We start from the raw sequence: 14,777 nt of genomic DNA on the forward strand, positions 1-14,777 counted from the left end.
TAAAAAAAATATTTAATACATTTTAAAAATAAAAATACAAATATATATATATAATATAAATTAAATTAAAATTTAATTTTAATTAAATTTAAACTAATAAAATATAATTTTATTTTATTTTTAATTAAATTTAATTAAAAAACATATAAATTATTTAATTTTTAATTTTTTGCAGGATACCCGAGGGATGGATAGTATACTACCCGTATTCGACCCGTTTAGAAGCGGGTATTAAAATACCCGCTACCCATTATTCGCAGATAGTAAATATCCACGGATAGTTACTATCTACCGCGGATTTTACCTGGAGATAATCGTGTCCGCAGATAAATTTAGCATCCTCCCGAGTGTGATAAAATAAACTATATACGCAGACTGAGGCCATTTTGGTCATCATCTGAAGTAGGCTTAGATCATATATCTTCTATTTCCAAGTTGGGTTCACTGCATACTGCACAAGGCGTCTATAAAAGTACCATTACTGAGATCCATTCTGGTCAAAATTCACACTGCTTTTTCTGTAAAAGTACTGAGAGCTTTTGCTATATATACAGATGCATATGCTGTTATATACTCTGCTCTCAATCGCTCTGTTCTTCTGTTAAGGCCTTCAGGATGGGAACTCTGTTTCCTGATGAAAAACCTGAGAACCCAAATGATGTTCATCAACTTGAGCAGCAACATGATGTTGATGTTGATGCAGGAGCTCTTTTTGTCCTCAAATCCAAAGGTAATAATTAATAATCCTTTATCTTATACTACACTCTTTCTTCTTCTCAGCTTCTCCTTTTATGGAACACCTTTTACAACATAGGATTCTTTTCATTCTTTCGTTCCCTTTTCTGCTGCACGGGTTTAAAAGTGTCAGATCCTTCCAAAACCTCACTAAGTTGCTCAAAAGCAAAACAGGAAATGAATGAGTTTAAACTTGTCTGGAAATATTATGCACCTATAATATAATATACAATCAATTTAGGATCAAATATCTTATAATCAAAGACAATTTCATATTATACTCTACCTCTAAACATAATATTATAAATATTATAATTATTATTTATTAAATATATTATTCTATCCGCTATTGAATTACTATACATTAATTTATAATATATATATATATATATATATATATATATATATATATATATATTTAAACGAACAAATATATCTTTAAACTTAAAATTTATTTCTTAATATTTTAACTTTTTAGATTTTTATTATTTAAGGTGTTTATATGATACACAGTTCAACTCAAATATCAAGTTGGAACTTTGTTGAATATTTAAAAATATTATATTAAAAAAGAATATATATATATATTACTATTAAAATTTAAGAATTAAAAAATATCAAAATTTAGAATTTCCACGAATTCTAATTTTACTTCTAAAATTTAGATTATAGACATATTTAATTCATAAACTTAATTAACTAAATTTAATTGTTAAACGAGTATTGCCTTAATTGATTCTGTTTTTAAGTTTTTTAACTAAACCAGTATTATATATAACCATTACTACTGTATAATTTACGAAAACAATAAAATGTGAATAATAGATAATTATGATTTTAAAATTGAATTTAAAATATATTGATTGATCATATATATTAAATAAATATTGTGCAAATGGTGTAATGGTATTTTTAAACTTTTATGCGTAGTGATGTGTTAGAATTATCTAAAAGTTATATAAATATGCTGGATTGAATGAAATAGTACTTGTTTCGGTTTAGGATTTAGGATTTTTCTAATTGAATTAAGAAGTTATTTGGAGAAGATACTTTTGATATTAAAATTTGTAAAGATATTGTGAAGTGAATATCATTATCTACCTCTTTATCTCAAACTTTAATTTATAGATTTTAAAATAAACTTTCAATTACTAACCGTCTAATTATATTTCACCGAGTATTAATAATATTTTAATGTAAATTAATCTCTATCAAACCTAATCATAATTTAAGAGTAGGGATGACAATGGATCGGGTCGGGCACTGATAGTGCCTACGTGCAACCCGACCTGACAAAAAAAAAAGAAATCACCCGCTATCCGCACGGATACTCGCTTAAAAAATATCTACGGATATTTTAAAACCCACAGATACCCGCATATATTTAAAAAAATATATTTTTATAAATTATTAAAATAAAATTTAAATAAAATTACAAAAAATATATAAAATATAATAAAAATTAAATTAAATATACATTAAAATTTAATTTTAATTAAATTTAACCTTATAAAATATAAATTAATGTTAGTTTTGATTAAATTTAACTTAATAAAATATAAATTTAATATTTATTTTTAAGTTTTTTCGGGTAGCAGATATTCGCGGTACAGATAGTATAATACCTGCACCTGACCTATTTATAAGCAGATATTAAAATATACGCTACCCACGGGTAGCAAATATCGGTGGATGCCAACTATCCGTCACGGATTTTATTTGCGAATATCTGTGTGGGTCAGAATTTTTTGCCATCCCTACTTAAGAGTGATACTTCTATTTATATGATACAATAATTTAATATTTAGAATTATCTTTTTTGCATTTACAAGTTTATCTTTTAGGATTGAATTAGACTTAAAATTTAGTTATTTGTTAGTTAACTGGACAATCATAACAGCGACCATTTAAATAAATATATTGGTCCTGTTATAATTAATTGGAGGTTAATGATTACCAAACCCTAGCTTTCATTGAATTAATGATTTCACAGAAATCATTAAGTTGTTGTGAATGGCTTTCCCAGCCTACTTTGATGAACTAAATGGCTGACTGTTTGGTTTTTCCTTTGTCTTTATCACCACTCGTTGACTGTTTGGTTTTTAATGGTGGAAGCACATGGCACCAACGCCAAGCAGCACTTGGAAAAAAATTGTTCACACCATTCAAACAATGATATTATTAGCGTTGAAAATTCTAAATGGAATAAAGTTATTTTACAAATGAAGAATTTTTTTATCTTAAAAGTGATTCTGTGAAAAGATTTATTAGAAATTGTATTTCAATTAAAAATAATATCAATTTATAGTTTATAACATATAATTTTTATCTTAATTTTAAGAATTAAATTTAAAATTTAAAATTTAAAATTTAATCTTTAAATTATATCGAAACCTTTTAAAATTTAAACTTAAATGCTTACTTCGTCCTCATGATAAGAGGTGAATTTCTGTTTAGTATCCGGTTTTAAAAATGAAGACATTGGATTCCTATGTTATGAAAAATGTATAAATAAGGTCCGTTAACTTGACAGGAACTACGTTAAGTCCATGCTGATGTGACTGTACTTTTTTTCTTCTCTCTTCTGTTGTCTAGCTTTTTCTCTCTTTTATTCAACTTTTTCTTTGATGATTTGTTGAACTTGTTTTTTCTTTGTTGACCTTATTCATGAACTTTTCATAACATAAGGACTCAATGTCTTTATTTTAGAACAGGATACTAAACAGAAATTCACAACATGAGAAAGAAGTAAACATTTAAGCCTAACATTTATTATAATAAAATTTGTTATTATTAAATCTGTCATTTATTAAGTTTTTATAAATCTAAGTATAAATATAAAATCAATATATAATATATAGACAAAGGAGTATAAATCTTAATTTTTAGATAAGATTAAGTTGAATTTAAAATTTAATTTGTTTTAATATATTCATTTTCAAATAATTGGTATTGATATTATTGTGTATGTAAATTTGCAGGTTCTTGGTTGCATTGTGGATACCATCTGACCACATCGATAGTGGCACCACCTCTTCTAAGTCTTCCTTACGCATTCAGCTTCCTTGGATGGACGGCTGGGATCTCATGCTTGGTGATCGGAGCATTGGTGACTTTCTATTCATATAATTTAATATCTAGGGTTCTTGAACACCACGCCCACAATGGTAAACGTCAACTACGCTTTAGAGACATGGCTCGTGATATTTTAGGTAACTCACTCTTATGCTCTTTCTATTACACCTCTTCAACATTTGTGTGCGTCTGTTATCACTTTAATTTGTAAAGCTAAGATGCAAGATTCAGTGTGACATGTCCATTTTTCTTAAAATAATATTTGAACAGGTTAACTCCTTCGCATCTATATTTGAACAGGTTATACTCATTTAATATTAATTTTTTATTTTTCTTTCATTTATAAATACAAAAAATATTTTTTTATAATTATTTTATTTCTATAATACGTGTTAAATATTAAATTTTTTTATATAATTATTTTATTTCTATAAGATGTGTTAAATAAAGGTGAATATATATTATAATTAATATTGTCAAAATGAGGCATTTGATCCATCTGAGTCGGTTCACAATAGATTGGTTATTTGGTGAGTCTATCTAACCTGATTCATTTAATAGTGAGTTTAAAAATTTTGAACACTTTCCAACCCACCATGGATTAATGGATTAAATCACTTAATTATAAGTTTTTCTTTTTCAATTTTAAAAAAATAATAATTTTCCCAATTCAAATATAAATAAAGGGAAAAAGATCGTAAATTAGATTTATGATAAATTAAATATAAGATTTCATTTACGACAAAATCTCCTCAACAAATTTTTAATGGCTTCATAACGATTCAAATTTGTTTCTGCATAAAAATCGAGTTACTAAGTATAGATTTGTGGATTTTTCATGTTGCCTAATTATTCTATATAAAACTTATTTCATGTGAGTCTTTGTTCCAATATTTTATAAAATGACTAATTCAACCAAAAGTATTTATTAGAAAAATTAGGTGGATTGGTGAGCCAACCCGACTCACCACGGGTTCAACCAAATTGAGCCAGGTTCAAAATTGACCATATTAAAATTTTAATTTTTTTTCAACTCAACTCAATTTGAACCCGTGGATTGAGTTAACTCATGAATTCCTACCGATTTTCATAGCACTATTAATGATCATATATTTATTTTTATTTTAAGGTTTAGATTGTTAAAAAAATCATGAGATTATAAATAAGTGTTTTCAACTTCTCTGTGTTTGATCTGGTTATTTAAAATTAGCCGTATTATTACATTATTCATTTTAAAAAGGATACCACTATTTAGTCATTGACGGATTTGTTTTACCAAATTAATATTGCACACATTAAATATATTATCAAATTAGTTTTTATTGAAATCGTTCCATTAAAATTAATATTTTTTCTAAAGAATGACACGTGAAATTTATATTTACTCTTTATTACTCAATATACTACCAGTACTTGTAAGACCCGAGAAAATGTAGAGTTTATAAATAAGACTTGAGTATACTTTATTAAAATTTGCATGAGTTTACAAGGTGTTGTGTAGCTTAGTTGGTGTGCAAGTCTTGAATGAAACATAAAGTTCTATGTTATTTATTTATTCTGTTGATATAAGTGTAACACATGTTATTGTATGGTTGTTAAATTTAGGATGTTCTATATTTTCAATGTGATGTGTTGGATTTTTGGTAGAGATGTGTGTCTAGGATTGGATGGAAGTGAGTTCAAATCTTAGGGAGAGAGGTTTATGAGAAACCTAAAGAGGTACATAAAAATTGAGAAAAAAAAGAGAGAGAGCACAGTGAGACAGAGATTATAGAAGAGAAAATATTTTTAGAAGATAGTTGTGATTGATTGATCTTCACTCTTAAAACTTTTTCATTGACTAAGGTATCAGAAGCTAGCCTTAATTACTTATCTTAATTTTAAGAGTTTTGTAAGATGATGTGATGTTTGTGCTTTTTAAAAGTATCTATAACCATGGAACTCTATTTCATGACCATTTAAATAATGGTTTCTTCTTTTTTCATGAATATGTGAAATTAAGCCTTTAATTATATTTAGAATCATCTATGGAATTATGGTTTTCTCCTAATTATAATTAGAGATTGAATATGATTAGAATTCGTTTTTAATGAATGTATGATCTTTTGGGGTTCTAATTAAATTTCTAAATTTGATTTGTTTTTTTAAGCCCTAATTAAATCTCCTTATGTTCTTTCTAAGTCGAAGGGTTACCTTGCCTAATCAGAGTTTTCGTTTGAAACTCTAAGATTCTAATTCTCGAACAAAACCTAGCTTTGTGTTCTTCGTTGCACAGACTCTTCTCCTTCTCCTTTGCTCTGTTCAAGCCGCATCGCAAGGAGGGATGCTCCCTTCCTTTTATTTGTTCCTTCTTGGACTCTACATTTTTTTGGCTAGGGTGGAGGTTTTTCGTGCTCTTCGTCTCTCTGGTTCAACTTGCAGAGAACCTTTTCTTCTCCAATCGTTATACTTTGTTTCATTTCACAAGCAGGAGGCGTTGTTTCCTCTCCTTCCATTTCTTTGGTTCTGACGCGTTTTTCGTAGGAAGCGGGGGGCTCATATTTGGTGGCTCATGCGCGACGACCTCTTTGGTGGTGGCGGGTATCACAACGGTGACGTTACCGCGGTGCGAGGGTTGCCGTTTTCCAGCGTCTTCATGGAGGCAAGGCTCGTAGTGGTGTGTCGCTTTGAGGCTTTCTATTCTCGCATTTTTGGCCTGTGATTTAGGGGTGTTCCGCGAAGAAGAAGACTTTTTCTTGTAGCGTTTTTAGGGTTCTTGATTCTGCGATTGAGCTTTGTTTTTGTTCTATGATTTAAGAATAAAAAGGAAGTTAATGAGGGTATAATGATTAATTAGATTAATAAATGGTTTATTATTTTTTTGTCTGTTATTAACTGATATTTATTTTGTAATCTATTGTTAGAGTGGAACTCATGAGGGCTTTATATTAGATACATTGGGTTTTGAATGAGAATGGTTATTGTCCTTAGGTATATGATGAACTGTGATTAATGTTGGAATGAGTGAGTGTTGGGATGTACCTGAGTGTATGGTTGATGAGCATAAGAATGGAAGATATGTCTACTTGTTGTACCTAGTAAAGCCTGAGACTATCGATCGTCTGATATGAGATAGCGACTCCCTTTGGCCTTGTGTGCGAAAAGGGGGTGCTTGGGTATTGAACCTTCTTTGTAAGGATAATGGTGTTTGCCTTGTCCTTGTGTGGCAGGAAACATGTTCCTTAGCCAAGTAGGCGGGACTACTCGAGCAGACCTAAAGGAGAGGCTATAGGGGACCTGTGGGTTGGCTACACGTTTGAGGTAGGATACAAGAGTGTGACTGATTCTTTTCACTATGGAGTTATGGTATTGTGGAGGCTCATGGTTTTATTCATGATGGCATTAGTTCTAGTTGAGGTACATGTGATGATGATTCGTAGTTACGATGTGTTTGGAGACGATGTTGATAAGGATGAGGTTGATGGTATAGTCATGATGTAGTTGATGAGAATGTTGATGATGATCATGGTGTATAGATGATTCTGTTAGTAGGGTAGCACTATAGATGCTTGATTTGTTATTAAGTTGTGTTTGCTTCCTATGTACATATTTTATTGTTATTGGTTGTGCTATGGTAGCTTATCCATATTTGTTTGTGTTTGTGATTGTGTGTGTCTTGCGATGATCGTATATACTGGTAAAAAACACTCTCATTGAACAATAGATCTTTAAAACATTATAAGATAATTATTCTAATTTGTTCATAAAAGTGGTTTTTTACTGGTCGAAATAAAGTGTTAATGAGTGTGTTTGTTTCTATGAGAGTATATAGTAAAAAAAGAAAGCGGTGCATTTAAGCTTATAATTCTTGATTCTTCCTTCTCATAATGTAAATGTATCCTTGACAGGTCCAAGCTGGGGTCGTTATTTTGTTGGCCCAGTTCAGTTTGCAGTTTGTTTTGGTGCAGTAGTGGCTTGCACTCTATTAGGAGGCCAATGCATGAAGGTTATCATCAATTCTTCATCCCACTTATTTATTTCTAAGTCAAAAACTATATTAAATATTTATTATAAATCTTATTTTATTAATCAATTTTTTATAATTAAATTAGACTTAAAATCTATTTATTTAAATACTTTTAAAGTCATCTAAAATTTATTATAGTAAAATTTATTATATAGTAAAATTTATTATTTGTTATTTAGTCGAGTTACAGTCGAATTAATATAATATCAAAATTTTTATTTATAGAATTAAATATATTTTGAATCTTTTAATTTAAATGTTAAATTAAAATTTAATTTTGTCTTAAACTTTAATATATTTGAATTTTTAAATTAAAAATGAATTAATATAGTTTTCTAGTAATTTAAATTAATATTTGAGTTAAAATATGTCAAATGTAAAAAAAACTCAAACAATAATATGAATATGATACGTTAAAACAATTTAATATAATTAAATTAAAAAAATTATTTCAATTCATTTTTAAGTTAAGGAAATAAGAGATATAAAAGTTTTGAACTAATTTAGATTCAAGTTTAAGAAGGAAAATTGTATATATATCTCATATTTATATTATAGTTGTGTCTTTTATTATTGTTGTGTCTCCTTGATAAATTATCTCGAAAGATAAATCAAATATTATTTGATATTCTATGCCTCAGAAAAAATCATATGGATGAAATGCAGGCAATCTACTTGCTGTCAAATCCAAACGGGACCATGAAGCTTTACGAGTTTGTAATCATATTTGGATGCGTCATGCTGATTTTGGCTCAAATTCCATCTTTCCACTCACTCAGACACATTAATCTGTTGTCACTCATTCTCTGCTTGGCCTATAGTGCTGCTGCTACGGCTGCTTCCATTTATATTGGTAATTTCTCAAACCAATTTCCTTCTTTTGGTAATTTAGCAATTTCCACTTTATGCTTTAGCAATTGAATCGAACCTTTTTCGTTTCCAATTTACAATATTGTCTCAGGAGAGTCATCCAAAGGACCAGAAAAGGACTACTCTATAAAAGGTGACACGGAAAATCGCTTATTTGGCGTCTTCAATGCAATTGCCATCATTGCCACAACCTATGGAAATGGAATCATTCCAGAAATTCAGGTCCATCCTAATAATTAATCATTCTTTTTATCAAAATAGATTAACCAACTCAACTTATCAAAAATTAGTTAGGTTAAAAAAATTATAATTTTGATATCGATCGATTTTAAGCTCGATTTACAAAGAACTCGACTCGTTCAAATTGAATTCATGGTAAGACAGGTTGACTCACCAACTTAATTAATTTTGAATTTTGTATTTATTTTTGAAATTTGGAGTTTAAAATAATTTTGCATTGTATTATATTTTTCTATATTTTGAATTATCTTTAAAATTTAATATCATTTGAGATTGAAATTTATTTAGATTTGAATTAAAAAAATTATTATTATTTAATTAAAAATAAACTTGTAATTAAGTGAGTTTAACTCATTTAACACATTAACCCGTAGTGAGTTGGGTCAAGTTCAATTTTTTTCGATTTGTTAATAACTGAGTCAGATTGGTTTGACTCAATCCGTGGTGGATTTGATCGGATTAGACGAGATAGTCCGTTTTGACAACACTAGTGACTATGTTTCACACTCCAAAATGAATAATATTTTAGTGGTGATTGATAATAATGCTACTTGGATTTAGATTTGGAATTGGAACACTGTAATTAAAAAGAACCCCGTTTTGTTTTATTAATTTGTGCTTAATTGCATTTTCTTGTGTTTCTGTAGGCAACACTAGCACCACCAGTGAAAGGGAAAATGTTCAAGGGACTATGTGTATGCTATTTTGTACTCATAGTGACTTTCTTTAGTGTATCTGTTTCTGGTTATTGGGCATTTGGCAACGAATCTAAAGGCCTGATATTAAGCAATTTTGTAGACAATGGGAACCCATTGGTGCCCACATGGTTCATTTACATGACCAACATTTTCACTATAACACAACTATCAGCAGTTGGTGTGGTAAGTCACATACTAATTTAATGTAAAATTTTTAACTTATATTTCTAACCAAAGTAAGCATAAAAATAAAGCATTGAATTTGAATGCAGGTTTATTTGCAACCAACAAATGAAGTGCTGGAGCAAGCATTTGGAGATCCAAAAAGCCCTGAGTTCTCGAAACGCAATGTAATACCGAGAGTGATTTCTCGATCACTGGCTATTACTATTTCAACCATTATAGCAGCCATGCTTCCATTTTTTGGAGACATAAACTCTCTTATTGGAGCTTTTGGCTTTATCCCTCTTGATTTCATCTTGCCAGTCATTTTCTACAACTTCACATTTAAGCCATCTAAGCGAACCTTTATTTTCTGGTTGAATCTAACTATTGCCGTCGCTTTCTCTGCTTTGGGAGCTATAGCAGCAATTGCAGCAGTTAGGCAGATTGTTATTGATGCAAAAGATTATCGATTATTTGCTAATGTATGATCTCCTTCTTCATAATGAAATCTCCTGCTTCAGTTCATATACATATAGGTGCAATATTTTGTTGTATAAAACTTAGAACAAAACGAAGATAACTTCAAAATTATCTTTATCCATAAATTATATATGTCTTTGGCTTTCTTGATTTGAGATTGGAGGACTTTTGTATCGGTAAAATAACCAATTATCAATGTTTTTTCGATCCCAGAAATTGCTTAAAGAATGATGTAACAATCAAGATAAACCATCCAAGCGAATCGTGAAAATATAAGCTTAAGGTACTTAGTAATTAATTATTATGTCAACTCAACATTCAAAGAAGAAAGAATACTCATTTAGGAATTCATGGCAACATAATTAACAAGTTAAAACCTATAAAATACACTGTGACTAAAAGTTGTTAGTTGATAATTATAAAAACTAGTTCATAAAGTGTTTTATAAAATTATTGGTCGAAGTTAAGGTTGTGAAAGAGAAATTCAATCATTAATCTAGTAAAAATGTTGAGTTAATGGTTCATCACTTAGTTATTAATTGTATTTATTTATATAAATTGTAAAAGATTATGTTTGATTAATAATATGCTATTTATATTTGCAACACATCACATGCAAAAGAAAGTTTTTGACGTTGGTGTTTTTCGACCTTTAACATGCAATACGAGACGGACGTTATATCAGAAGACGTTAAATTAACGTGATCTCAAATCCTTATAACATGCTACATTGTAAGGAATCCAGTGTAATTCACTCGCGCTTAGCAGTTATCAATGGATGTGTCTTCTATGGGATGAAAATGGGGAGTTGACATCAGCTTTTTAGAGAACAGGCGTCAAAGTCGTTGAGCCACAGAATTTCGCTCAGCGAATATTTTCTCTTGAAGTGACACTCTATAAGTGAGTTGACGTTGACCATGGTCTAGGCCGACGTCAATATATGTATTTTTATATATATAAATGATTCGTTTTTTTAATTTTATTACAATTGAAAATCAGTTTTTCCAATTGATATATCCATAATTCATCTATCCACAATTTAAACTATATAAAAACTAAAGCTATCAATATCAAAACAAAAAGAACTTAAAGTAAACTATTGCACCTAACTCCATCTTTTCAAAAGATATTCCGCTCATTCTGCCTTAGCTTCGTGATTGTGGCATCTATTAATGGGGATAGATTGTCTAACTGTTGCAAAAACAAGAAAATTTTACTGTTGAAAGTTGAATATGATTTGTAAGATTTCAAAGTTAAATTATTACTCAGTCCAATTATCTTTAATTGCTGCTCAGATAATAGTCTTTATCCATAACATTATGTAGTAGTTGCATGTCCAAAAATCTGTCAGTTTATTATTACACTAAACATTGCAAACAAAATAATCAAATATAATAGTCTAAATTTCACGTACGAAAATTATTAGTAAGTTAAAGATCAATGAATGTCAACCTTAAGATAAATTATTTCAATTTATTTTATCCTTGGCCGACCCACGTCCCTAAACAAATTTCTTTCTCACGTATTAGTAACATATAATTAAAAAGAAAAATCACTCAGAACATCCATAATTTATATAAATACTTTTCAATCACATCATATTTAACAATAGAGTTGTTAAATTAAGTGTTTAATCTAATTTTGTTGATTGATCTACATATTAATATTTTATTTAAGCTTGAAATTCTGTTCTCTGTTGTTTTTCTTGTCAACTTTTAAGCCATACAATATTAAATTTATATAAAAAAGTTGATAAAGTTTTTCTAAAATTGACCGGCCAGTTTGCTTCTTTTGATAAATTTTAATCATCAATAAAGTTAAACTTTTTCCAAGAATAGTCAATCGACTTGTAATATATATTTTTTTAAAATGTCTTTTATAAATTTGATAAGGTTTAAACCCTCCGTTGGTGCTCAAGTTTGTATGAAAATCTCAGTTGGATCCTCAAGTTTTTTTCTGTCTCAATTGGGTCATATTTTTTGTAAAAATGAACACATTTTACCCTAACCGTTAAATTGTAACAAACGGCGTTAGTTGGTGCTGACGTGTTGCATAGTTACGTGGAATTTTTATTACGTGGAATTTTTATTTAATTTGAGAAATTATGATATGGCAACCTTTATGACGTGGTGATGTTTTGACTAAAACCAGATCTTCTCCTCCCTCCCCCTCTGCTTCCTCCCCCATTGGCAACACCGGACTCAACTTTATTCTTTATGGGCGGTTCTCTCTGATGCTGATGCAGTCCAACACTCACTCACGCCATTGCCTACTGTCACACTCCATATGTCTTTCCATCTTCAAGTGCATTCTTCGATGGAAAACGACGAGCATTCTTCGGTGAGGCTTCAAGCGCCTTTGGAGGTGCCAGCGAGGTCCACTTTGATCAAGAGTTTGAAGAAAACGACGTCGGATCATAGAAGTGTGAACCACAAGCAGTTTGAAGCAACTGTTCAAGATTTTAAACCAAAAATGGCTGAAAGTGAAAGGCCGCGTCGTGACTCGGGGGAGCTCGCCGATTCTACTAAGCCCATTTTAACAAGATCACGTGCGCCTCGCGTTCCCAAACCGCCACCGAGACCATCGTTGTCTTCTTCATCATTCCCCTCTCACTTTTCTTTCTTTTTATTTTCCTCACCACGTACGCCAAACCTGTGTTGTTTCTCTCTTTCTCTCTCACAGCCTTTCATTGACATTAATGCAGAGCTGTATATTGCAGTAGCAGCATCTGCAAAACCTGACAGTGAAAAAGAATAACACCTTTTTTTACACCTTTATCAATAATATATATTTCATCTAAACAAATGCAAAAGATATACAATAAATTATATAAAACATATAAGTAACTTTCTTTTATTATATTCACTGAAAAAATAATATTTAGAAAAAAGAATGATATATAATATATCAAAGTAAGAATTTAAAATAATAAATATACATGGATTATAATATTATAAACAAATATAATAATAAAAATATAAATTAATAGATCAATAAGTAATCAAAGATAATTAAAATAAAATAAATAAACATAATCGATAGATAAAAAAGATAAATTAAATGAAATAAATAAATACTACTAATGCAGAGATAAAACAAATAAACAAAAGTATTTCATAACTAAATATAAATTAAAAGAAATAATTAAATACGGTCAGTACATAATTAAAAATAAAATAAATAAGATCCGTAAAATTAAAACTAAAATTAAATAAAATAAGTAAACATGTTCAGTTGTAAACGGATATATATTACAAAATAAATAAGAAAAAACTATGTGTAACTGAAGATAAATTAAATAAAAAATAATAATTAAAAATAAGTTAAATAAAAATATGTAATTCAAAATAAATAAATAAATGAATAATACAAAACACATGAATTTATTAAGATTAATATAAAAAGAGCTTAACATCTTACTCCCTTATTGACAGGACAGCCAATAATACTTTAGCTTATTATTAATATAAATTAATTGATTGACAGGACATCAATCAATTTAAGAAAAAAAGAAAAATAAAATAAAAAACAGATTCTCTAGGTTAAAATTTGATTGAAGCTACAAAACATGTACAGTACTCAATAAAGAAGAAACCAGACTGAAGAAACCAGACTGAAAAATTTATGACTGGAGGCAATGATCTTGTTTCCAATGGTGTGGACACCGAGGGATAGAACTCAAGGAGCAAGGTGCAGTGTCCTCAGCATCGTGATTTTTTTTAGGGTAAGGAACGCCCACAACAGAGAAAGCAAAAGGAAGGAGATGAATCTTTGCGCAGGATAGAAGACCAAAACGAAGGAGAAGAAGAGAACGATCGCCATGTCATAATCTCTCAAATTAAATAAAAATTCCACGTAATAAAATATTTTGACATCAGCACATTAATTATGCAACACGTCAGCACCAACTAACGCCGTTTGTTACAATTTAACGGTTAGGGTAAAATTTGTTCATTTTTACAAAAAATATGACCCAATTGAGACAGAAAAAAACTTGAGGACCCAACTGAGATTTTCATACAAACTTGAGGACCAAGGGAGGGTTTAAACCATTTGATAAATACTCCGTTTCAACCTAATGCAAAAAAAATGAGACAGGAAAACAACATATTCAATAAAATATTTATTTATCTTTTAATTTAATTAATTAAATTTTAAAGGCATTATAAATTTAAATATTTTTTATTTTTGTGGGAATGCGTGATCAAAATATTTGTTATTTTCATCTAACTACTTTATTATTTAATTGTGTCATCATGAAAATGATTATTAGTTTTATCTTTTAATATTGAATTCGTTTAATCAAGCATCTTTCTTTTCTATTTTTCTACTGATAAATCAAAATTAACTTGTTCTTAGACAGAGAAGGAATGACTCACAAGTCAAAGAAAATTAAAATAAAAAAAAAACATATCAAGGAAAAGTAAAAGTATCAACTACATATTCCACTAACAACAAAAATTAAATATTATAAAAGTACAAAATACTTAATAAAACAATTTGTTTTA

At 29.1% G+C, this 14,777-nt stretch overlaps 1 protein-coding gene across 1 annotated transcript; it reads left to right on the top strand.

Moving 5' to 3' along the window:
• The first annotated feature begins 405 nt into the window (after positions 1-405).
• LOC124835404 (GABA transporter 1-like) lies at positions 406-10,424 on the top strand. The gene is made up of 7 exons (XM_047310324.2): positions 406-730; positions 3,717-3,947; positions 7,698-7,795; positions 8,483-8,669; positions 8,778-8,908; positions 9,574-9,807; positions 9,897-10,424. Exons 1-7 carry the CDS (start codon positions 616-618, stop codon positions 10,275-10,277), a joined length of 1,377 nt encoding a protein of 458 aa, XP_047166280.1. The 5' UTR covers positions 406-615; the 3' UTR covers positions 10,278-10,424.
• Positions 10,425-14,777: the final 4,353 nt, after the last annotated feature.

This window comes from Vigna umbellata, chromosome 3 (assembly GCF_029865625.1).
Source record: "Vigna umbellata cultivar VRB3 chromosome 3, Vumbellata_1.0, whole genome shotgun sequence".
NCBI lineage: Eukaryota > Viridiplantae > Streptophyta > Magnoliopsida > Fabales > Fabaceae > Vigna > Vigna umbellata.